Below are 24,566 nucleotides of genomic sequence, written 5' to 3' on the forward strand. Positions count from 1 at the left end.
ATTAGAAGCTGAACATTCAGCTGCATTAGAAGCTGAACATTCAGCTGCATTAGATGCTGAACATTCAGCTACATTAGAAGCTGAACATTCAGCTGCATTAGAAGCTGAACATTCAGCTGCATTAGAAGCTGAACATTCAGCAGCAGCTTTTACTTTCCTTCTGAAACAGGACGCACACTCAGCGGCGCCGGTAACGGCACATTTAGGGGAGGTGAAGGATGAAGATGACCCAAATCAAGTCTCAACAGGACACTGTTTAATATTGTTTAAAATGATAAGTCAGTGTTTATTATTAAACTAAAAGCAAAAAGCATAAGAAGACCAGAGTGAATGAACTGAAGCAGATTTTAAAGAGAACAAAATCCTCAGTGTATTTCTTTGGTTAAAACTTTTGTAAATAAAGTTAAACAATTTAAAAGTATAAGTTACAAAACTTAAAGTCATAGCACCCAAAACTAAATGTTCGGATGTATGAACAGTTAAAATAATACAAAAGTAATTCTAAAAATTATTCATCTAAATTCTGATTTAAAAACTTATCTTTAACACGGTGGGTAAAATTTTTAAACAAGTGATAAACAGAGTTAAATTGAAGACAAACGATGATTAAATGTAAATATTACCCAGGTATTTAGTTGTCCTCGTTCACTGATTTCCTTCTGAAGTCATAAACTGAATATATGTTTCTTTAGCTCAGTGATGTCAGTGACGTCAGTCTCCACATCTGTGCATTCACGACTCTGGTGTTCTGCAGGCGGAGATAGAAATGGAGTCGCTGTTATTGACACGTAAGCAGCTGCTGCAGCAGTGGAACCACAGCCTCATGAGCATTAGGAGAAAAACTGAGGCCTTTTGTGCCATGCAGGAGGCAGTACGGTAAGAGAGGCCATGAGAGAGTATTCTGCTTCTGATGTTTCTCTGCATCATTAGAATGTCGGGTTTCAGCTTTTCAAAGTAAGAGTTTAAATGGAAACACAAAATTAAAGCCATCATGACAATATAAAGTTGTTTAAGGTGAACATTTGTGATCTGATATTGAGGTAAAAGGTCACAAAATGCTTCTTTACTCGTTTACTTTTGTTCCTTCAGTTCTGTGGAGCATCAGATGATTTTGCTAGAAAGAGAAATTGAAGGTTATAAGACAGCTACCGCCGCAGAGCAGGAGAGAAACGAAACTCTGACCGTTCAGCTTAACTGGTGTGAAATGGACTGTGCGACTTCAAAGAAGCTGATGAGTCAGAAACAGGCCGATCAGGAGGCGCTGCAGGCCGCGTACAGCGCCTGCCTCCGCTCTCTGCGGGAAACAGAGCGGACCCTCTCCACACTCACGAAGGTACGCAGAACTCCATCCCTCCTGTGTCCGTTAGGAGGTTACTGCTCAGTGCTCTCATTCTCAACTTTTCTCTTTTAAAGGAAAACAGTACTTACCAGACTGAACTGAACGACCAGAAGAAGGAGTTAGAGAAAGAAAACTGTGCTCGCCTGGAGCTGGAGGATAAAATCATGGCTTATATTCAGCAGCAGCTCAGTCACAACAAGGCTGCCAAGTACTCACAGCAACTCATCAGCAAGATGGCTGCTCTAAAGAAAGACAAGGTAAAACATGATAACGGCATCATTTTAAGCTTCGTCTTTGGGTTTATACAAGCCCAGATCAGAAAAAAGTTCTGACGTTGTGTAAAATGTAAATAAAACCAGAAACAGCAGGTATCAGTTTAGATGCAGTTTATATCAAAATAATAAAGCAAAGGGTTTTATTTGAATACTGTGTTTTTATTAATTGTTGCACAGCACAAACTGATTTGATTTTAATGCCTTCTCCTCTCTGTAACTCATGATACTATTCAGATTATTTTAATCTTTAATCTTTCTAGTTATGAAGTGCAGATGAAGATGAACGTTTTTCCTCTCCTCTCTGCAGATGTGTCAGCTGCAGCAGGTAGAGAACGACACGTCGTTAGTGGAGCTGGAGACCCTGAAAGTCAGCGAACGTTTGAGCAGCCTGGCTCTCATCCAGGAGGCTCTGAACGAGGAGACTGACCAGAACAACAAGTTACTGACCTCAAGCCAGACCGACTTTTCCACATTCGCTCGCCTCATCGAGCAAAAACAGGCGGCGATCGCCAGCATCACCAAGAAGATTTCAGTCATCGCGGCGAGCACTGGGGTGAGGAGTTGTTTGGAGCAATAAACTCTGTTTCATTATGTTGTAGATAAGTCAGAGTGGAAACCTGAATTAGACATAAAAACCTAAAAGATGCTTTTGTGTGGCTTTTTCCCCAGCGTGATGACCTGAGTCCTCTTCACATCAAACTTCAGGGAACGATGGCTCAGATTGAGGAGCTGAAGGCAAACATCAGGGCTAACCAGCAGCTCTGGATGCTGCAGCAGGGGGCGCTAGTGGGACTGAGCAAAGACTTAGAGACCAACAGCAGGATGATGCACAAACTGCAGACAATCCACACAGGAATGAAGCAGAAGAAAATCCACTTGGAGAGTACGAATTACAAACACGCACATACACACAGCGCTTCATAACTGTATTACAATAATGTTAACTTAAGGCAAAGAGTCATTTTAAAGTGCACCGTCTGCATACACAACTCTGACATCATCACTTCTAGGTCAGATTGAACAGGAGGAACGAGAGAACGCAGAATTAGAGAAGAACTCGAAGATTCTGGAAAGAGATCTGGAGAAGCTCAATATCCTGCTGAGCAAGAACCATCATCTGAGCCATGCTCTGGAGCAGGAGAACACACTGATGGAGACAGACTTTATTCAACAAGTCAAGGCACGCCACGGTTGTTTTTATTATTTTCCCAGTTGTGCAATCGTTTTATTAATTTGAACAAATTTCATTAGGAGGCCGAATGGGAGTCTGTCAGCATTCAAATGAAAGTTGAGAAGATGCAGGAAGAAAAAGAGATGCTTCTCCAGAGTCTGGTGGAGGCTGAGTCAGTCACACATCAATTTCTATCATTATATGACTTAATCTCAATCCTTTATGGAAAAATATTTAATCATTTATGCTGGTATTTTCCTAAAGGTTACAGCATGTTTTCTGAAAACAGTTCAGTCTGGTTAGAAGCTCATACACAGTATCAGGTGCTTGTGTTTACATACTCTGGTGTGTGTGTGTGTGTGACCTGCAGACAACAGATCATGCTGTGGGAGAAAAAGACCCAGATTTTGAAGGAGACCCGTTCAGCTCTGGACTCTGAGATGGGTCAGGAAGAAATCCTAAAGATGAAGTCTGAAATCCATCGTATGGAGGTAAACACAGTGAGCTCAGCGTGACGATGAGGAGAGACGGTAAACCGTGATGATGAGCTGTCACATTACTCTTTACCTTCGTAACTGTGTGGATGTTTACTGTACACACGCCAGTTTGTCAGGAAACTTGGGATTTCTTTGTTCAAGCTTTTGAATATAACTCTTGTGTTGTTTATACTCAAAATATTGCTGTATTTATGTAACAGCAAAGTGTTTCTACATATGAAAAAATGCAAGCAATGAACAGTAGTGTTCACAAAACAGGATTCAAAAGTAGGACATATTTCGACTAGAAATAAAAGTTTTTATAGAAATATTGTAGCATAAACGGTAGGGTTGTGTAGTTAATAGTAGTTAGTGTCCTACTTGATTTGAACAGCAATTAGCATGTTCTCAAACAGAATAACTAATATTTTACCATCTAAATTATCACACTGGGTTCTAAAATCTAAAGATTGATAAAACCAAGACACTTGGAGGTTAAAATTAAATCAGTTACTATTGTTTCCCTAAATATAGGTAAAATGAGTAAAGTGAGTTATTAAAATAAACTGTTTTATAATTCAGTTAAAAGTCAAACTAAAATCACAATAAAACTAAGTTATAAAATGAACTTGAGTTTTGCTAAAAGTGGTAAATAAACAGTTTATCTAAAGAGTCAGACAGAACAGGCAAGTCTTGAGTCTGCTTTTATAAACATCAACACTGTCAGGAACGCTGTCCTACAGGTGAGACACCTCACCACGGGTTCTACCTCTAACCTAAGGAACAGTCAGAAGAGAACCTCAGTGATCTGAAGGACCAAACAAGTAAAAGCAGTTCTGAGAAATAAATAGGACTAAGACCATAAACAGCTTTAAAAAAACAATAAAAGAAACTTAGGAAGTCAGTGCAGAGACTTTAAAATAGGCGTGATGAGAGCTCTATTTCTGCTTTTTGTCAACATCTGTAGCAGCTGGAGCAGCGTTACGGTTATTAGAAAGACCAGAAAATGGAGCGTTGCAGTATCTGATCCTGCAGGTGATAACTGAAGTCTCTGCGTTGGACTGAGACAGAAACAGTCGTTATGTTTCTCAGATGAGCAAATTCTGTCTTTGTGACATTTTAATGTGATGTCTGAAACTTAAAACTTAGATATTTTGTCTTCAGCCTCTTCTGTAGCAGCGTTCATGTCAGGTTCCTGACCCCTCTCCTCGTCTCCGGGATCACAGTCCAGGACCTGACAGGATAATGTTGGTTGTTGTGATGCCACAGCATGAACTGTGAGCAAGTCCTCAAAGGACCTTTAGCATACCAGAGCTGTGAGAAACCATAAATTGTAAATTATAGTTGAACCAATGTTGCAACTGTTTGTGAGAATGCCAACAGGTGTGGTTCTTGCAGGGGAACGGTTAAGTTAGGGACAAATTCCTGCGGGAGTTACCATAGAAGCTGAAAAGGAGAGTGAGGTGTGTGTGTGTGTGTGTGTGTGTGTGTGTGTGTGTGTGTGTGTGTGTGTGTGTGTCCACTCAAAACCAAAACTGAATGTGCACCAGAGGGTGTGGAAAAGGACAAGTTCACACACCTAATGTCTCACACATTCGTTTCTAAGGATCAGTCATTCTGCACACAAAAGGAATGATAAAGTTTACGAAAACACAACAAATTCAAAGAAAATCATCCAGATTTATTTTGTCTGTTCAGATGACTCGTGTGACGAAAGTCATGGAGGCTCATGTTCAACTGATCAAAGGAAACATCTTTTTTTAAAGAGAAAACTTCAAAAATGTTCAAATTTAACCAGAACACAACAGGAGGGCTGATGGCATCGCTACAGAAAGATATTAGGACCAAATTTAATCATTTTTGTCTTTATTTGAATCACAAACATTATTTGGTACCACATAATTTGAGCCTCTTTGTGTTTCCAGTAGGATTTGAGTAAGCCAAAATGGATTATTGTTGTCGTTTTATTATTTAAAGTCTACATATACCGTTCTGTTGTTATTTATTCTGTAGCTTAGGATCTGTTTAAATCCAGCTCGCTGTGTGTTTGTGCAGTTGCGAGTCATCCAGCTGACAAAACAGCAGGAGCAGCTGATGAGGGAAAGCGAGGCAGCTGTGGTGAAGAGGGAGAGCATCCTTCTGCGTAAAGAGACGATGGCTCGAAGCTCGCACAGAGAGATTACGGTGGCCGAGCTGAAACGCTCAAAGGAGAGCCTGAAGCGCATGATCCACAGATCACACACGGTAAGAGAAGAGGGTCAATATCTGCAAGAGTTCAAGGAGCATGCTGCATGCTAACCTTAAAACTGTATCTGCAGGAGGTTGCAGGCTGCGAGCAGGTGATCCTGAAGCTCGAAATGAGCAAAAACAGTCTGAGCAGCAAGATTTTGCAGCAGAAGCAGCAGCTAACAGAAGAATCCTGCACCAGCAAACAGCTAGAGTCGGATCTGGAAAACCTCCAGGACAACAAAGACACTGTGAGTCTTTTTTTTAACACAACTGCCTTTTTTTTAGATTTAGACAGGAACATAACCTGAATAACCTGAACTCTAATCTGTGCTTTCACTTCATTCTTCAAGTCACAAAAACGACCTGGTACTCGTCAGTCAAGTGTCAGAACTGAAAGTTGCATAATATGTTTGTATCTGTTACACAATAATTACATATGACTCAGGTGTGCTGATATTCTGTTTTAAAGCCTTTTTTCTCTCCCACTTCTCGAGAATAATAAACAGGTCACAGTGAGTCTGTTTTTCTTCTCCCCCATCTCCGCTGCAAACATGCAAAACCAGAAAACATGTTTTAGTCGTTCTTACCGTTTTTCTTTCATCTCTCCCCAGAAACAAGCCCTTTTAATCGCTCTGCAGAGTCAGAGCAGGAAGCTGCGGGACGTCTGCGAGGGCAGCTACAGACTCTCACCCAGCAGCGAAGCAGCAGGCGCAGCTCTGCAGATCCAGAGGCAGCGCCTGGAGGCCGTGGGCTCCGTGCTCTGCTGTGTGTGCGAGGAGCTCCCTCAGCACCAGGGGGCGCTAAGCAGGGCGTCGCGGGCAGTGGAAGCGTACAAACACATCTCCCAACAGAAGGCGTTCTCTGAGTGAGGCGAAGGTAGAAATGTAACAGGAATAGACAACACATTATGTTTACTTTAAAAAAAGTCCCAATAATAACATTTTGCAAGCTGGACGCTTATCTTACACACGTATGTCTTCATTTTAGGTCATTCCTGTAATTTTCTGCATTTTCCTGTTTATAATACAGCTACTGCTGAAGCCTTGACCTTATTAGAGGTTCCTGTGTCTCAACAATTTATTTTAAAAAATTAAACTGAGCTCTAATTCTTAAAAAATGACATTTTATTTGCACACAAATAGTAACTGTATTTAATAAATGCTGTTTTTATTTAAGCTGTTTCAACATGCCTAACATATTTTAATTGTATATATTTGTTTTTGAATTAGACTCATTTAATTTATGTGTAAAGTTCTCAGAAGTGACGTTTATTCTGAATTAATGTTATACAAACAAACTGAACTGAACTGAACATTTATAATAATCACACATTTGTTACTGACCAAACAGGAAAATAATGTTGAAACTGGCCTGAAAAAATAATGACATTAGTTGAAGGAGCTGAAACTGAGCTGGTAAAGCTAAAAGAAGCCAAATACTAGCTAAATGCTAAAAGGAGCAGAAAACTAACCAGAAGTTAGAAGAAGCAAAAGGTTAAAAAAAAGCTAAAATTTCATCTTTTAAAAAATTTTAACTTTTCAAAAGGAGTTGAAGAAATCTCAGCGTATTACACTTATTCCAAATTTGCTCAGTTTTTGTTTTAAACACTCAGTAGTGCATACGTTTAATAAATTTTAAAGTAAAGTAAAAATGGAATTAAATCTGTAAATTTTAAGGACACAGCTGTGACGATGATGTAATTAAACTCAAAGTTTCAACTCCTGATTTGAACCCATTCAGACCAGATATAATTTCTGTTATTCGCACATAAAGTGACATTTTCATGCAAAGTTTTTGATTTTCTGCAAAAACTCAAGGGTTAACTTCTCACAAGTTTCATTTCATAGCTGCTGCATCGTCAAAAATGGAGAAATGAAAAGACTCAGTGAGCGGCCTCAAGCCTTTTTGTTTTATTTAAACAAACTAAGCCTTTAGTCTGAATGAGTTTAACTATTTGATGGTAGGTGACGATGGCACGTTGGCTGTGCGTGACAGCAGCGTGAAGTTTCAACACCCATGAATGTTCTCTGTGTAATGCTGTGGAACCGGCCTCTGAGAATGTCTTTATTCACAAAACCTCGAAGGAAACCCGTGTACGCAGGCATGTCCTAAACTCTGCTGTACCGTCATCATCTCCGCTATCCTGCGTGCACGCAAACTCCCTGAAGATAAAATATGGTTTCCTCTAACTTTAATCTGTCCTGTGACACAGCAGGCAAAGATTGTCTAAAGCAGGACTGAACATTTTGTTTCTATGCGACTAAACAGCAGTAAATCCGTCTTTACTTCAAGGTTTAAACTTCTACACGTTTTCAGAAATGAGGACGCAACGTTCAAGTTTCCTGCCTCTCATAGTTTCGCCACGAGAGCTGAGCTGTGATTGGATTATCTGCTTAATGTCAAAACATGCTGACCATCAAACTATTAGGGAAAATATAATTATAACTTGGGGAGTTGACTTGTTATGGAAGCCAGCCTTTATAGGACCTGGAGCTTTTGGTACTTCTTGTTTGGCTTTCAGGAAGCTGAACAAAAACTGCATGTATGTCCTTCTTGTCTGCAGCGGTGATGGGCAGGTTGAGAGGTGGGGGTCAGGCAGGAGTCTCTGTGGTCTATGTTGCAGATGACATGATCTGTAGTGAGAGTAGGGAGCAGGTGGAACAGCCTGAGGAGGCGGAGGCGTGCCCTGGAGCAAAGAGGAACATCAGGAGAAGCAGGACAGAATGAGCAGGAGAGAGGTGGAACGGTGAAGCTGCAAGGAGCTCTGAGGGTGGATGAGTTTAGGGTCAACCATCCAAAGCAATGAACAAATTATAAAAGAGAGGAAGATGTTCGGTTTTCATTGGGAGGGACCAAAATGAATTAGAAATGAGTTTATCAGAAGGGTAGAGGAGATAGGGTGAGCTGGAAGCAGACGATCTGCTGTGGAGATCCTTAAAGATGGACACAGAAAAGAAGAAGAACCTAACTCAGTCATTTCTGATGACAGAGTGAATATAAACCTGGCTACAGTCCTGACTCATCTCATCTCAGTTTACATTGTAAGATAAACACTTTGTATTTGTAAACAGAAGCATATCCTGTGGAAACACGTCACTGAAGCAACAATCCCTCCACCAGAGGCCGATCTTTTATTTTCCTCAGAACTAAACTCAAACAACCAACGACTCTTTTGCAGAACACATACCTCTAGTTAAAAAAAGTTAATCATTCAGGTAAAAAACATTAATTTAAATTCCAAAGCTGGCATGTAATTTCCCTCTGAGAAACCAAGGTCAACTTAGCTTTTTTAGGTGATGGTTATGGTATAAAGTATATTTATGAGTGATGAGGTCATCTGATATCTGTGAAACAGCAGTCAATGGTGTGGGACCGAAACTGTTAATAGTTTGTCTTCTGTATCATATTACGTTGTTTCACGAGGGATTTATTTTCTGCTCAGTCACCTTCATTGTGCGCCGTGACGTGAAGACCAGAATAATGCCGTGTATTGTTGACAGAAGACTGGATCATCTGCTTCAAACTGCAGCAGAGAGAGAGGAGTTACTATTAATCATCTCTGGTGTATGAACTTTGTAATCTTTTACTTTTAAACATGAAGTGAACTCGTGCACGAGAAAGCTGTGGCCACATCTTTTTTTTTTAAACTAGGAAAAGCACACAGAACCGGCTTCTTGTCATGTTTTTATTAAAGGCGAAACAGCGATAATGTTTTTCCCCTCTCCGTGTTTGTTTGTTTGCTTGTCTGTAGTGTTAGCAAAATATCTTATGACCCATTGGACAGATTTTACTGAAACTATCAAAGTGATCACTTGATATACGAGATATGAAGAAAAGAAACTAATTAATTAACTATTAATCCAGAGAATTAGTTAGTTACAGCAGCTTCTCATCTTCAGGCAAACATCACCAAGGATATGTTGGTCTGCAAAGGAAAAAACAGAAGAAAATGCATCAGAATAATAAATAGTGGTCAACAACAATAGTTCAAAACAAACAGAGTGGTTAAAAATATAAATACCCCACAGATATAGTATCATACGGATATGTTTGTTATTATATTATTGCCCAATAAACAATCTGAAAGCAGCTGCAGGAAACAATTCCTGCAACGATGATGTCATCATCAGATGATAGTTTAAAACTGTCCTGGAAGGTGGCGGACCTTTAATAATAGAAATATATTCTCTGCTTTTTATTCAGCTTTAAAGTTTAAAGAAATGTTCTGCTTCTTTGTGTTTTTATTAAGCTTTACAGCCTTTTGTATATATTATCTTTATGAACCCGTAAACAGTAGGTCCACATGTATGAAGCATGTCCTGAGCATTATTTCCTTCTGTCAGAGAGGACTTTGCACTTCAGCGTTCAGTGTTTGCTCCCGTCTGTGGCGTCGGACATGTTTACTTTGCTGTGATTAGGAATTATTAAGCCTAACTCAAAACTCCTCCAAGGTTTCTTTGTTAGTCCACAGACTGCAGCCAAACTAATCCGGCTTATTTTATTCATAAACCTGGACAGAAGTTTATTGTTTACGTTTGGAGCATAAACAGACATGACAACGCTCGTGAAAATGTGAATGAAAGAAAGTTACAGTGAGTGTGGTTCGTTTGATTATTGGTTTTCGAGTGTGTCGTGTTTCTGATTGTATGTGAGAACCCGAGTCTCTGTTTTTATTATCACACCCAGAGCGCCGCTGCCTCACAAAGCTCCTGTCATACAGGTTTTTCCAACACGCCCACATACAAACAAACACCTACGGGGCGTGGAAAAAAGTCAGCCTTTTTTATTGGCTTTCCTTTTTCATGCCTCATGCATTCAGTCTGTTGCTCTGGCAGAGCGTGTGTGTGTGTGTGTGTATGCTTGTGTGTGTTCAGTCCTCCGGCTCCAGCTGTGCTCAGACTTGTGAAACACACTCAGGATGGAGGGGGAGTGTGTCCTTGAGGGTCCAGACCCGAAGGAGATGGACGAGGAGGCCCTCTGGGAGCTGATCAACGACAACCGCCACCGGATCTCTTTAGGGGTCCGGCCGTGCATCTTGATCCCGTACCTGAGGCAGGTCCGGGTCCTCACAGAGGTGGACGAGGACGAGATCCTGTCATGCCACAGCCTCACCAACCGCTGCATGAGAACCAGTAAGCTTTCCACTTGTTTTATTTGGATTGTGGAGTTTTTATCCAAACAGAAACCCTGTTAGTGACATTTAGGCTTACTGTAGCTGTAAACATGTGGGTTCTGTTTGTCCTCTTTTTCCTGCTCGTAGTTTATTGTTGCTCTGTGCTGGATGTAAGACTGCAGCACCTGCAGTACTCAGACCAATATTTATTACAAAATCAACATGTTATGCTGCTTAAAAGGGTGCCAGAGTACATTTACTACAATTTCTGACCAATATTCTTCTGTTAGAGTGTTTTTATGCATAGGCATTAAAGCACCTTTATTACTGTCCTGTTTGGATTATTTGTCTGGCTTTGCAGATTAGACACCAAAACATTCAATCAAGTATAGTGAGCTCTGACTTTTGGTTGCATTTCGCTGCACAATGTTGGCAAAAACTGAAAAAAACTAAACAAACAAAAAAAACCTGGGACACTAAAATGGATATAAATGGGATTTTAGTGAAACAAGTGAGCTTCTTTGGAGCTTCATAGCTTAGGCATACTTTACAGCAGAAACGTCATTTAAAGTTTAAACGGGTCACAGAAATAAGCCTAAACTGGCATTTTTATTATCTTTAACAGTGTTTCACACAAACACTGTTTAGATTTGATCATTTTAGATTTTTTTCTCAAACGTTCAGCTGACAAATGATTACATCACACTCAAGTTTCTGACCTGTCTAAACTTTTCAAATCTTTTCCTCTTGGTACATACAAATACACAAATTATACTTCAAAACTTATATATTTTTGTCGTCTTTCACCCAGTGTGTACTCTCACTGCTGCATTGAGCACACACCCCCAAACTTCCATAGATTAATTTATTGTTTAGCTCAAAATATTCTCTGGAATACTGGAAATAAAGGGACTTTTTTAACTCGTTGCAGTTCCTACATGAAACCCTGTAGAAAAATAAAAACTTCATGTGAGTCTGCCACTTATGGATCATCATTTTTGCACGGCGGCTTTTTGTTTGATGCCTCAGTCTGCATTTTTGTTTGCCTCTCATTAACTTGGCCGTCAGGGAGTGACAGACACAGGTGTGTGGTTATGTTGGTTCTCTTTACACTATTTATACAGTTCATACATCTAAATAATCTAAATCTAGGCTTTTTTATTAGTCATGTTGGAATTTTGGCACTTTTTGTTTGTATAATGCATATATTACACGTTATTTTATATATTTGTTGCTTTGAGTTAAAGCAAAGGTTTGAATATTTTGACGCTAACATTATTTTGGTTTTAGGCCACATGTTGGATCTGCTCAGGATCCAGGGAAGGAATGGAGCCATAGCCCTGCTGGAAGGCCTGATGATCCATTATCCAACCCTTTACACCCAAGTTACTGGACGCAAGCCCAGCACAGAACCGTCAAGGTTCAGCGGTCAGTGGCCGGAGGTCTTCCTACACTTTCAGGGAATATCTGTCTCTGTTTTTATGTGCAGCTTGTGTAAACTGCACTGCTCTCCACGCAGGACTGATCAAGTACTCTGAGCTGACCGAGTACCTGATTAGAGCGGTAACAGGGATGCAGAACGAGCTGCAGGAGGCCCGCAGCGAGGCCGGCAGGATGAGCGCGCAGTGCAAGTCCCTGGAGTCAGAGGTCGGACAGCTCGTGGAGCAGGAGGAGAAGTCCAGACAGCTTCAGTTTGAAAACGAGCGATTGCAGAGGCAGCTCAGCACTTTGCAGCGGGAAGTTACCAAGCTGAAGGACGAGAAGTGCGATTTGTATATCCGCTACACAGCTGTCATGGAGGAGAAATCAGTGATGAGTGGGCGACTGCACGACCTGAACCTGCAGGTGAGAGGAAACACAGGAATTATTTACAGTCACCTGTAAACAACAAAACTAATGCAAAAAATAAGAAATGTTACTACAATATACAAAGACACAGAGAGGGAAAAGAAACAAGGAAGGATGTAAAGTTCATCCTAACTCAGTGTGACATCATTCTCCCTCAGCAAACAACAGGTTTCCTTCCTGGAGACCATTAAAAGTACGAATGAGGGGGCGACAATAAGTGGGCAGTATTTTAAAGAGCATCTCAACAAGACAACAGTTTTACTGAGCCTCCAAACAACACTTTCTAAGAGTAGCTCAAATAAATACTGGTCTAATACCACAGAAGGTTTAAATATCCAATAAGGAAACTGTCTTTTTATTATACAGCAACATTTATCTGCTGAGTTTGAAGAGATCCTACGAATTTTTACAACTTAACATGCAAAGGGATTGATGAGCCTGGATTTATTTTATTATACAACATGAAATACTGAAGGATGAAAACCCATGCATATAATTTTTATCTGCTTCAAAAAGCCAGTTTTAGTTTAGCTTTTCTTTTTAAGGCTCATAAAGCTATAAGCTGAGCCTTAAACCTAAAATCAGACTGGAAGGATCGGCTGTTTTTAAGCAAAGTGAAAATCACACAGATGTGTTTTAGTTTTTAAAACTTCAGGTTTGAGGTCAACTTAAAACTTTAAATACTGTAGAAGTAAAAATCCAAGATGCCTTTCTGTGTTTTTCATTAAGCAGTAAGTTATCAGGATCAACCGGTTTTTTTTATTGCTTTGTTTTGTCGGTTTGCTTGTTTGTTTTACATAAAAGAGAAATTTTTTTAATTACTCTTTAATTACTCTATTGTTGTTTTTTTTCCTCACTCATGACTTCCGACGTCTACTTCCGGTTGCCTTATTTTCTTTTCTGCTTGTTGTTTCTCAGCCTGAATTTGGAAAATTCCAGTGAGTCAATAAACGCAGGCTCGGGAGTTCCTCTCGAACTAAAATAAACACAATTAAAACTCTGCCCCAAACAAACGGCAGGTTTCATCACCGGCAGCGAAAACCTTCAAACTCAGGACTGAACCGACAGACACCTCATACTCAACATGTTTTCTGCAGGTCTCTTCAGCTGTTTGTGGTTGACCTACAGATGAGGGAGTCTTTAAGAAAGAAACTATATCTCTATGAAATATCTCCTACGGTAATATTCTTTTTTAAGGAGAGTTGAGTGCAGTGGCTCGATCCACGCACCAAAACTGGACAGTTTGGAAAGAGATGGAAATTTATTTATTTTAATTTTCTTTCACTTTGTGGTGTTTTGACCAAAGCATGCCACATAAAGACTTCATGAAATTGATTTTATTTGTGATAAAAGCAGAATATGTTTTCTTAAAAGGAGACTAAAGTTGGACTTTGTAGGTGACAAAATCTCTGCAGGAAAACAACATTAAATAATTGTGTGAAATTCTCAAAACTACAGCAAAACAAGATTTTTCTGTACTAATAGATAACTGAATAACTGACACAAACATTTCCAGTTAAATTTAACTATAAAAATTAGACGTTTTTAAGCTTTTAGACAGACTAAACAAACATTTGTTGCTACAGTTTAACAGCGTGTTACAGATTTGCTGTAAGCCTTTTTGTCAGTTCGTCGCAGAGTCTGATCAGAAGTGTCGTTCTTGTGTGACGGCAGATGTATCAGCTGCAGACTGAGCTCCAGAGCGTTCAGATGGAGAAGGAGATCCAAAAGCAGCACTCGCTCCGATGCCACTCCGCTCCTGAGACTCCTCAGCTGCAGGAGGAGGTCCGGAAGCTGCGCTCACAGCTGGAGAAGGCAGAGAAACTGGATCCGGTGAGAACAATCCTTAAATCTTTCTTTGCATATCGATCATTTGCACTAATGAGCTTTAGACAGTGGGAAGCTGCTTCTGTCTTTATGTTTCTGGTCTGATCTGCTCTCCATGTCAGGCTCGGCAGGACATCCTGGCCCAGGACCTGGCGGAGGCCATAGACAGTCAGGTGGAGCTCGCCGAGCAGCTGAGGTGCTACAGAGAGGAGAACGAAAAACTGCTCAGAGACAAACAAGGAGTAGGTCTACATGTGTGTGTGTTGCATTTTTGAAGTGTTTTCTACATGTCAAATAATTTTTTTATGCTGACCAGAGGTTTGGAAAACAGTGTCCTCATAAACTTTGGTCTTAAAAAACCTAAATGTGTGTGTCTGTGTGCCTCTGTTTGGCAATCATAGCCAATCAGAAAAAAGATGCAAATTCATTCAAACATCTTTGATGGAAAATACCCTTTTGAATGAATGTCCTGCTTTCAAAGTTCCCCGTGACGTGAGAAAGTCTCCCATCAGAGGAAAACATTCATGCAAAGCTGTTTGTCTCAGTGATTGCTTTTTCAAAAAGGGATCATTGTGTAAAAAAAACGAATAAAACTTTATTTTTCCCACAGCAACCCAGAGCAGCTCCTGTGGAGACGTTGGCAGCACATTACCTGTATAAATGTTTGTAAAATGTTTAAAAACGGCTCTGTCTTTGTCAGTTGTCGGATCAGAAGGAGAGCCTGAGCCTGCAGGTGCAGCAGCTGTCTTTGGACTGTAAGATGCATCAGCAGAAAAGCACTGTGGTCCAGAACCAGATGAAAGAACTTCAGGCAGAAAGAGACCAGGTAGACAGCTGCTTCCTGCTCCCGCCTGTCCGAAATGTGCTTTAATGTTACCCCAGAAACTGCAGCCATGTTGTTAAAAGATCACATACCAGCAGCATTAGCCGTCGGTTCTTACGTGCACGTACTTTCTGCTGTCAGGAGATGTTTCTCTGATAAGGAACGCAGATAAACTCACGTCTACTGAACTCGACGTGCGCCTTGCTGCACTTTATTGTTCCGTGTAGCAATACTCCTGAACAATCAAGTTACTCGCATCCACACCTTAGAAACTGTGAGACATCGTCTCTCTGCTCCACTGAAGCAGAGCAGAAACTTGACTCTGTTTTTTTTGACAGTTCCTGGTTTTAACAGGCAGGTCGTGCTTGCTGCATGATCAGCTGATTGATACATCTTGTGCTAAAAAAAAAACCTTTTTCCATTAAAGACAACCAGCATTTGAATTAGCTGATGTTCTATCTCATATATCACTTAAAACTGTTGATTCAGAGCAAATAAAAATGAATAAAACTTTGCACAAACTGTATTTACATGACAGTTTAGGTACATGATAATCTTTTTTGTTTCTGAGAATGTATAGAAGAACATTTTGCCTGCATGCCACACGTCTCGACAGCATCAGGACGTAAAATGATGTTGCCTCATTTAAACCACCTTTGACTCAAATGTGCATAATCGTCTTTTAAGTCCGAGGTGTCGCCTGACAAATTTTCCACTGGCGTTTTTAAGACGTTTTGTTTTTACTTGAGTCATCAGTCTGTCATAGTTGAGTTTGCATGAACACAACTGTGTAAATTAATCAGCGTTGGACAAATCTGAATTCCTGTCGTTTTTGTAGGCCTACCAGTCCAGAGACGAGGCCCAGGCTATGATCGCCCACATCCTGGCTAAGAAGGACACCCTGAGGAGCCAGCTGGTGGAGCTCCAGGAGACCGTCTTCAGCTTTCAGGCCAAGCGCAGCTCAGGAGTGCAACAACAGAGCTCTGATGTACTTTAAAGACACGCGTCATCACGCACAAACACGATGCATGCAGGGGGAAAAAACACACGGTGAAGTGTCGCTTTGTGTTTGGATCACAGGAGGAGAAAGGGAGCTGGCAGAGCCCGTCGTCCAGCTGTGAGGAAGACCCACTTCCACCTCGACGAAGACTTCGCCGCATGGACGCCATTGACCCCAATTCACAGAGTTCCTTTAATTCAGAGGTGACTGTGCTGCTTCATTTATTTTTCATCAAACACTTCATAAGGAAGTTACATGTCTAAATCAGAACAGCTATTCAGGGTTGGGGTTTTTATCTTTTTTTAAATATGCACAATAATCTGAAGAACAATGCAACAAGAAGTAAAAATAGACCAAATTTGGGTGATGACATTAAGTAATGTCTGCACAAATGCGTTTTGGTTTATTTTTATTAAATTTCAAATACTTGAGAAGTTATTTTAAACTCCTAAGTGAGCTGCATCATTGTCCGTGGTGACATGTTCCTTTATTATAGTTTATTTATTTATATTTTTTTAAATTTTCTTCCACGTTCTTGTTCGAGGTTGCAGTAGCTCGGTGGTCAGTGCCACGGTCTCTTATTCCTGAGGCTGCAGGTTCGAGTCCAGGCTTGCTTCAGGAAAGACATCCCATGTAAAACGCCCCTGCAGAAGGGAGCAGCCGAAAAAAAATAACAAAAACAACTTCCTTCTGCATTCTTGGTGCCTAAGTTTGACGTTAACGTTCGTAAACCATGTGTGAGCGCATTCAGGACGGCCCGAGGATGCATTTAACTCCAACAGCTGAGGAAGCATTCAGAGGTGGCAAAAATAAGGCCCGAGGGCCAGAAGTGTCCCTTGAGCCTCCTCAATCCGGCCCTCAACATCACAAATCTGTGAAAACCAGGATTTTAGTGATAACTTAAAAACAAGGTCTGTTCTGCCTCTTTATTAGTTTACAACAAACAGAGCTTTTAATTGAAATAAGTGAGCATGTTTGTTTCACTGACAAACAGATTGTAAATGAATAATAGATGTCCTAAAAAGAACTTTACACGTTTAACTTTTTTAACCGAATTTCGATGTCTAAACAGTGATCACAAGTATCAGCACACAGCCACGTTTAATAAGAGAGTATTGTTGTATTTAGCAAGCTGCTGTGCTAAATCTGTCAGAAAAGGAAACAAAAAAGCCTACGAAGCATTTAATGATGCTTAAATGCTTCGTTAAATGCATTTTTGTGTGTATTCCTGCAGTATGATGTGATGTTGTGTATGATAGATGCAGGTAGCACACTGTGTCCATGTTTCTGTTCAATTTATGGCTTTTTAATCTCAATAACTAAGTCAAAAAGGCCCTCGAAAAAAAAAAGTTCCCCACCCGAGTCTTAGAAGCATTTTCTCATGTTCAGAAAATGTGACTCAGACAAATCTGAACTTTCATGTCTGAAAAATGAAATAATTCAGGCGTTTTAAACCCGTCTGCAGTTTTACAGAAACATCAGCGGATCTGCTGACGTCCTTTTTGAAAGCTGTCATTGTGACAAAGGCTTCATGTAGAGAAAAGATTACAGATTTGAAGTGTGAATCACACAGGTGCACAATAACTCCAAAGGTTCGGCCATATTTATACCCCGTTATTGTCTTATTTCTTATTTCTGTCACTGTGTTTTGCACGCAGAGTGAAGATTTTGGTGCCAGCAGCGTCCGATCCAGAAACGCCCAGCCGCCCAGCCCCGAGTCTTTCCGCCGAAGAAAAGAGATTTTAAACGCAGACAGCAGGTGTGTATTTAAATGTGCTTTTCCATGAAGGTGTGAGATGCAGTAAAAAGGCTTTCAAGGCGTCATTTTACAGACTCTTAAAGGAACACAAAGTGCCAAGTCATTTTCTCCATTTGTGTCTTGTAATGAGTTGAAGGAGGTTTTGATTGACAGAAATAGGTGCGACACCTCAGATAATACAAAGTAATGTAAAGAACACAGCTGAGCTATAAATACTATAGATGCCCTGCTTAAAGCTCACTATAATTAGACTTAATGCCTGAAAGAATGTTCTGTGTTTAAGCCTTTGGAACAAAAAGGTTATAATTCTTCCAACCTGGCAAACCAGTTTGTACTGAAGCAGGATCGACAATCAGTCCTTCTCACTTACAGAAGTTTCTTTTTCCCTTACAGTGTGGAGACAGCAGAGACTGACCCTCTTCTGGATGACTTTGTGTTCCTTCCTGATGAAAAACAAAACATTTCCTCCGGTGAGTGTTCGTGTTTCTGTGCAGAGAGCGGTCCAGCACTGAACAGGGCTTTGGTTATTTATTGTTCACCGCTGGATAATTTCCAGGACTGCATAGTCATTACCAACCCAGTGTCTCTCTCTCTCTCTCTCTCTCTCTCTGTTTTTATTTAGAAATGAGCGAGAACAAGAGGCCCCCCAAGCTCTCCTCCACACGTGGCTCCAGCTCCAGCTCCAGGTAAGGAGTGGAAAAAAAAAAAAACTACTTTTACATTTTAATGCATTTCTAGGAGAGCAAAGTTTAATGCCCCTGAATCTGCAAACACTGCCAACCGGTCAGTCATAATACGGCATAATGCAGTGCACGTTGATGAAGAAGATGCAGAAGAATAAAATCAGTAAGCAGCAGATTTTCAGACCCATCATGACTGTAAACCATCAACAAACGGATTTAATTATCAACCGGGGTCTAAATTTTACTGCCGTGTGACACATTCCAACGCAGGGCACTTATTTCAAAGTTCAGACTTCCTCATGACAAGGAATACTGCAACCCTAGTAAAACATTTATTCATTTATTTCTAATTTCAGAGCCTCTTTTTACTATTTTTAATGATTTATTTAGAAGCCAGTAAGCTTTAAGCTGATATTAATTATTAAAGAGTTTATATTTGGGTTTTTTTAAATTACATAAAGGTAAATTTAAAATCATGAACACGAGCGAACAGCTAATGAATTATTTCACATGCAAAACAGACCTGGATGGCTTCTGAAAGATTACTTTTTATTTAGAGATTAAATTTAACTTAGCAAAGAGTGACGCGTTGGATGTTTGCATTAAAAGAAGCTCAGCTGACTCAGGTGAGGCAGCAACCTGTGCTGAACAGTTGGACAGCAACAACAAAACAATAGTTTTAATTAATTGGTTGGACGTCATTCACAAAATTCCTAAAATGCTTGCTGAGTAACGCAATCTAAAATGCGTGGGTATCATGACCTGTAAGAGTCAGAGACAAAAACAGGAAATGTCACAAAATTATTAACAAGAAAAGATTCACAAGCATTACACAAATAAGCTGTAGTGACGTAGAGACAGCACTGTGATGCTTACAAAGTCACACATAACAGGAATAATATAAGATGTGTCCTGAAACCTGCTTCTCCAGGTCCTTGGCCCCTCTCTTCCTGGTGCGTTCTCGTCCCAAAGCCCTTCGTATCAACGCTCGCGTCCTCAGCATCTCCTTCCAGGGGGAGGCCCTGCTCAGCCAGCTCACGGTCATCGGGGGAAACAAGACGGGAGTGTTTGTGCATGAGGTGACGGCGGGCAGCGCCGCCCACACTGTTGGCATCAGTCCCGGGGCGCAGATTGTGGAGGTATGTGGACGTGTAACAAAGATAATCACTCTGCCTGTGGTGGAGGTGCAGCTCATGGCGGCGTCGCTCTGCAGGTGAAGTACGAACAAAAGGAGAAGTCTCTGAAGATGGTGCTGGAGGATTCTACCTTAGAGGAGGCTACGTGGGCTCTTAGCCAAGTCAAAGGCGTCTGTCACCTGTCCCTCCGGCCCAGACAAAACGGTATGTCCCTCAGCGAGGAAATAAGGCTCATTATTAACTTTGAATCCGCAGCAACACAATTCTTTAAGATGAGACCCAGCTGTGCCCTGACCTTAAGGTTACATTTATTTCTTCCTCTTCAACACAAATAAAGTTATTCAGTCACGCTGTAACCAAAAAGGAAGAGCTGAGCAACGAGTCAGTCCTTCTTCACACTTAGTGCCGCACACGGTGAACAAATCTTAGAGTTTAAAGCTCTTAACAATTATTAAGAGTATGGTTCTGACTTTGATATAAAGTATAATGCCAAGAAGAGCAACATTATGATAGTTAGGAGTAAAGCAGATAAGCATCTGATAATCCCTGATTTCTCCTTGTCTGGTGATGTTCTAAGGTCAAATCCACGGGGCATTATATAACGGATGACTTGTCTTTTGATCGTGACATTTATAGGCAGTATCATATGATGTACGCACAGGCTAACGTCCCGATCAGAAAATTTAGTACGTGTTCTTTTTATGCAAAAATAGCTCCAATGTGCACTTCTCATCTGTGGCGACAATACAAAAAAAGCTTTGTGCAGAAACTTAATGTGGCATACAATGATGCTATGAGGGTACTACTCAAAGTACTGAGATGGAGTAGTGCCAGTCATATGTTTGTAAATGTTGCTGAACCCACGTGTCCTTCTGTGCTTACAAACATCATGAACAGATGTCTGTAGACTATCTGTATCATGCAATGGCATTATTGCAGTTTTAGTAAACCTGCACTGAGTACAAGATTTACCTCGGGATTATGGAATCACTGGCGTCACCATTTATTCGTGACTCAGTGAACAATACCTTTTATTTTATTCTATTTTATTGTTATTTTACTTTGGATCATTATTGTGTCTGGAATAAAGATTTATTACTGATAAGAAAAACGGAGGAAGTAGAAGTTTTCCTAACAGATATTTATTAGTTAGTAAGCTACTATTTTGGTTCAAAAATTTTAAAAAGTCCAGCACATTTACATAATATCAAGTTTTTTTAATTCTAAAATCCATTCTGTAGTGAAGCTCTTCCTGTTTTTTAGGCGTGCAGAAAAATTCTTTCACATGCAGGATGTTTAATTTAGAGCTGTCCCAATAAGTGTCATCTTCAGATTCAGTTTTATAAAAGCTTTTCTTGGGTGTGGATGGTGTTCCCCACAAATCTTTGGAAATGTAAATCTGGCTGCGTAGTTTCCACTTCGGTGTGTACAGATCATCTTAACGACACTCGGGGTTTTAGTCAGTGTACCGAAGCTCCTCAGATGCAGGAATGTAATCTGTCTGCATTCCTTCAGTGAAGCAACAATAAGGATCTTTTTCTTTTCTGGACTGAAGCTACACGGGGCCATTACCCTGCATGTTTCAGGTGTTTCTCTGCTGTGACACGCCTGACTTAAATGACTGAGTGATTAACAAGCTGCTGCAGAGAAAACCCAGCAGATAAGAACCAGGACTGTCGAACAGCTAGAATCCTCCATCAAACGTTTGGGTTGTCACGAGAAAATAAACTTCGGATCAGACGAATGACGCTGCGACCGAGGTGGAGGTTTGCGCTCTTCAAGTGCTTCTAGTTCCAGTTGAGGTTGTCACACAGAAACCTGATAAATCTCCATGAAACTACAGATGATAGAGTTTAAATCACAAAGGTGTAGTGGCTAAAAAAGCTTGAATTCCTTTCAGTAGGATAGAACAGATGGTTTGTTACATAAAAACATCTCTGAAATCCTTTAAAAAGCGGGGAAAGCACCTTCGGAGCGATTTGTAATAAAGGAAGTGGCTCTTTTCTTCCTTTTCAAACTGGCTTCAACTGACCAATCCTGAAGTGCAACAAAGGAATGAAGAGCGAAGAGCGTCGGCGTGTTTCTGCAGATAAATACACCAACAGACTTCAGATACGTCACGAGGCCTAATTCATGCAGATCATTTATTTTAACAGCCTGATTTGCTTTTAACCAGCCGAAGTGACCCGAGTTGACTGTTTATCAGCTTTATGCAGGACAGGGAGGATCCATCAGTTCAGGAGTTAAAAACTGAGTTTTCTTCACTAATACAAGAATATTAACAAATCAAAAGGTTAAGATGAGCTGATTTTTTACTGTTTTACTCAAGAACAGACAAAAATCTAATGGATGCGAGAGTCTGCATTATGTTTGAAGAAGTTTCTCTCATGTAGGATAGAGAAACGATGTTAAGAAACAAACCATGAGGCTATGAACAGTGAGGAACTGATCAGATTTAAAGCTGACAGCTGTGTTAAAGCAGAGTCTGACCACAGTATGAGAATAATTAAAAGGAGCTGCTTCAGATTTAATGTCCTTCTCGTCCCGCTCAGACTACGAGGCGCTGCTGCAGCAGCTGCAGGTCAACAAGACGTCATCAGGAGACTCCTTCTTCATCCGGGTCAATATGTCCCTGGCTGCTGGCACCAGCGGGACCTTGGCTGTGTCGTGCAACGACATCCTGCACGTTACAAACACACGGCCCGCCGACACCGAGGATCAGTGGTACGCCAGCCAGGTTCACCCCTGTCAGCTGATAGACCTGCAGCGTGGAACCGTGCCCAACTACTACAGGTCGGTGAGCCGCTGTGGACGTGCAGCGGGCCTTTCACGGCTCCGTTACATTTGGACTCATGAGGCTGACTTTGTTTTTTTAATCTCACAGGGCTCAGAGACATTTGATCCGAGCAATTGAAGATTTGAATTTTCGGGCAAAGAACTGTAAAAAGGTAGAAATCATTTTAAAGATTCTCTCTCAGACACTGGATCCAAAATGTCTGTGCTGTAATTTCTTTTTTATTTCCTTCTCCAGAATGGACAAGACATCCCCCAGTGTGATCAGAAGGCGGTGAGGATCGTGAGCACGGGCCGTCAGGGAAGGAACCTGCTGTGGGTCAGCGTGGAGAAAGAGAAGACGAAGAGCTCAGACTCCAGTACAACAGCCCACCTTCCTGCTTTATTCCTCATTTAATCTGCTGGAGCATCCTCAGTTCTAAAAATAACCCTCCTGTCGACTCGTCCCACCCTGTAGGTTCTCCGCCCCCATCCAAAAGCTGCCTGACCCTCATGCCCTACTCCCTGGTGACCCCCCACTTCCCTCCGGTGTGCAGGCCGGTCCTGCTGCTGCCCACCATCCTGGGACGCATCCTGGACAAGAAGTTAGCCAGCTGGCAGGGCTTCGAGCTCTGTGAGCCCGGTAATCCGCTGATATTCTTATTGTTTTTATTGGACTGCTGAGGAAACTCTTCTTTTATATGTTCCTTGTTACGTTTTATTGGTGAGCCTGCTGTTACATCTCCTCCTCTGTTTCCGACTTGATGCTGTAATTACGGCGTGTTTTGCTTCTCAGTAAACATACCGTCTCAAACCGTGCAGCCATAAAATATGTTGCTGTAAACCAGGAAGGAAATAATCTGCGGGAACAAATATTTATAAAAATCAAAGTAGAGGCTATAAATGTTTGCCAGTGTTCCCTGCAGTGAGCTAAAATTAAACATTTGCTCATCTTTGAGGGAAAGTTTGGTCATTACAGCAGCAGAGGACATTCAGGGGAAACAAACAGGACTTACATAAGAAAATCAAATAGCGCTTCAGAACGAATAATGTCGGCTGTCCTTCGTCCTGCTCCGCAGAGGTGCTGACCTCCAGCGAGCACGCCGCCCGGCTCCAACGGTCCGAGATCCTGGAGGAGTGTGAGCAGGGAGGAAACTACACCCTGCAGAGCGTGGAGAAAGTCATGAAGAAGGTCAGAGCACTCGCTCCGTTTTAGACCCTTTAAACCAGGGGTCTCCAGTCCTGGTCCTCAGGGCCACCATCCTGCATGTTTTCCTTGTTTCTCTGCTCCAGCACACCTGATTCAGAGGTTAAATCACCTCTTCATGTTCTGCAGAAGCCTGTTAATCACCCATTGATTCAAGTCAGGTGTGTTGGAGCAGAGGAACAAGTAACACATGCAGGATGGTGGCCCTGACGACCAGGACTGGAGACCACTGGCTGTCATTTAATATCATATATGCACATGTAATATAAGATATAACAGAATATATAGGAGTCTTAATTCTGTATGTATGAGTACTTTAGAACAAGTTAATTATATTTACTTAGAGAATATGTCCACTTTATTGAGCTGTAATGTCTCTGAACTTTAGATAAAAAACATTTCAAAGCTTTAGAAACTGAATCCGATCAGTTCTCGGGTTAAACGTTGCTCCGTGCTGATGCTGATTTCTAACCCTGACAGGGGATCCACTGCGTGCTGCCGCTGGGCCTGGACTGTGTCCGCAGGCTGCAGCGCTTCCAGATCTTCCCCATAATCATCTTTGTGGGCCAGTCTGCACGCTGCACACGCAAACTGAGGTAAACGACTTCTCTTCTCCTGCAGACGCTGAGCTGAACTTTGGTGCAGCAGTCTGTGGCTGTCTGTCACCTCTGGCTGCTGAACATCTGAAATTTAGTATCAAACGGGAATAAAATATGATTTCTTCAGAAATCTGCATCAGCTTCTGTTGTCTCCAAACTTGAGCAGCTCAGAGAGAACTGCAGATGTTGTCGACCGTGCAGAGCTTCACCTGCAGATGTTGTCGGCCGTGCAGAGCTTCGCCTGCAGATGTTGTCGACTCTGCAGAGTTTCAGCTGCAGATGTTGTCGGCCGTGCAGAGCTTCACCTGC

At 41.3% G+C, this 24,566-nt stretch overlaps 2 protein-coding genes across 2 annotated transcripts in view; both read left to right on the forward strand.

Annotated features, from left to right (window-relative positions):
* The window catches only part of ccdc40 (coiled-coil domain containing 40), a 17,096-nt gene extending 6,911 nt beyond the window's left edge, over positions 1 to 10,185 (forward strand). Inside the window, exons 9-19 of the mRNA XM_017432451.3 lie at positions 755 to 876; positions 1,090 to 1,333; positions 1,414 to 1,596; positions 1,922 to 2,167; positions 2,284 to 2,497; positions 2,625 to 2,794; positions 2,866 to 2,957; positions 3,156 to 3,276; positions 5,317 to 5,505; positions 5,580 to 5,738; positions 6,102 to 10,185. Of these exons, the coding sequence (XP_017287940.1) occupies positions 755 to 876; positions 1,090 to 1,333; positions 1,414 to 1,596; positions 1,922 to 2,167; positions 2,284 to 2,497; positions 2,625 to 2,794; positions 2,866 to 2,957; positions 3,156 to 3,276; positions 5,317 to 5,505; positions 5,580 to 5,738; positions 6,102 to 6,359 (1,998 nt within the window). The 3' untranslated portion in view covers positions 6,360 to 10,185. The remainder of the gene's footprint in view (positions 1 to 754; positions 877 to 1,089; positions 1,334 to 1,413; positions 1,597 to 1,921; positions 2,168 to 2,283; positions 2,498 to 2,624; positions 2,795 to 2,865; positions 2,958 to 3,155; positions 3,277 to 5,316; positions 5,506 to 5,579; positions 5,739 to 6,101) is intronic.
* A 117-nt stretch (positions 10,186 to 10,302) lies between these two features.
* Positions 10,303 to 24,566, forward strand: part of card14 (caspase recruitment domain family, member 14) — a 19,052-nt gene continuing 4,788 nt past the window's right edge. The window contains exons 1-19 of the mRNA XM_017432434.3: positions 10,303 to 10,622; positions 11,894 to 12,031; positions 12,123 to 12,448; positions 14,126 to 14,284; positions 14,401 to 14,520; positions 14,979 to 15,104; positions 15,940 to 16,089; positions 16,182 to 16,304; positions 17,760 to 17,860; positions 18,254 to 18,330; positions 18,483 to 18,546; positions 19,475 to 19,682; positions 19,757 to 19,883; positions 22,232 to 22,472; positions 22,564 to 22,627; positions 22,711 to 22,831; positions 22,930 to 23,094; positions 23,531 to 23,643; positions 24,139 to 24,254. Coding sequence (XP_017287923.1) covers positions 10,409 to 10,622; positions 11,894 to 12,031; positions 12,123 to 12,448; positions 14,126 to 14,284; positions 14,401 to 14,520; positions 14,979 to 15,104; positions 15,940 to 16,089; positions 16,182 to 16,304; positions 17,760 to 17,860; positions 18,254 to 18,330; positions 18,483 to 18,546; positions 19,475 to 19,682; positions 19,757 to 19,883; positions 22,232 to 22,472; positions 22,564 to 22,627; positions 22,711 to 22,831; positions 22,930 to 23,094; positions 23,531 to 23,643; positions 24,139 to 24,254 — 2,753 coding nt within the window. The 5' untranslated portion in view covers positions 10,303 to 10,408. The remainder of the gene's footprint in view (positions 10,623 to 11,893; positions 12,032 to 12,122; positions 12,449 to 14,125; positions 14,285 to 14,400; positions 14,521 to 14,978; positions 15,105 to 15,939; positions 16,090 to 16,181; positions 16,305 to 17,759; positions 17,861 to 18,253; positions 18,331 to 18,482; positions 18,547 to 19,474; positions 19,683 to 19,756; positions 19,884 to 22,231; positions 22,473 to 22,563; positions 22,628 to 22,710; positions 22,832 to 22,929; positions 23,095 to 23,530; positions 23,644 to 24,138; positions 24,255 to 24,566) is intronic.

Source organism: Kryptolebias marmoratus, linkage group LG3, assembly GCF_001649575.2.
Source record: "Kryptolebias marmoratus isolate JLee-2015 linkage group LG3, ASM164957v2, whole genome shotgun sequence".
NCBI lineage: Eukaryota > Metazoa > Chordata > Actinopteri > Cyprinodontiformes > Rivulidae > Kryptolebias > Kryptolebias marmoratus.